We start from the raw sequence: 404 nt of genomic DNA on the forward strand, positions 1-404 counted from the left end.
CCTTCTCGTCCCCTCCCTTCCACCACGCCCACGCCGTCTTGCCACAAAACCAACAAAAAGATGAACCCATAAACAACAAAGAAGACCCGAGCCTAACCTCCCTTTTCTCCCCGTCTCTCGCCCGCAGCTCTGTGGATATTTCAAGGACCCCATGATCTGTATCGGTCACGTGGCCACAGACCAGGTAAAGACAGAGTCTGGCAAGCAGTAAAGGGTCCTCCCTCCTGCCGCTGCTCCTTGGTGTGTTCTCCGTCCGGGTGTGAGTCCGTCCAGCTCTTTTGTGTTTACGATTGTTCGAATGTTCCTTCCTCACTTTCTTTTTCTTTTTAAGACTTTTAGTGTCTTTTTTGTGTGTTGTTTGTCGGTTTGGCGGGTTTTTTTCTTTTGACTGATTTTAAATGATG

The 404-nt window shown here is 48.8% G+C and overlaps 1 protein-coding gene across 1 annotated transcript in view; it reads left to right on the top strand.

The window, feature by feature from the left end:
* Window positions 1-404, top strand: part of LOC119592142 (ITG-like peptide) — a gene marked incomplete in the record, with an annotated part of 137,509 nt that overhangs the window by 132,499 nt on the left and 4,606 nt on the right. Inside the window, 1 exon segment of the mRNA XM_037940960.1 lies at window positions 128-184. Coding sequence (XP_037796888.1) covers window positions 128-184 — 57 coding nt within the window.

This window comes from Penaeus monodon, chromosome 29 (genome assembly GCF_015228065.2).
Source record: "Penaeus monodon isolate SGIC_2016 chromosome 29, NSTDA_Pmon_1, whole genome shotgun sequence".
Lineage (NCBI taxonomy): Eukaryota > Metazoa > Arthropoda > Malacostraca > Decapoda > Penaeidae > Penaeus > Penaeus monodon.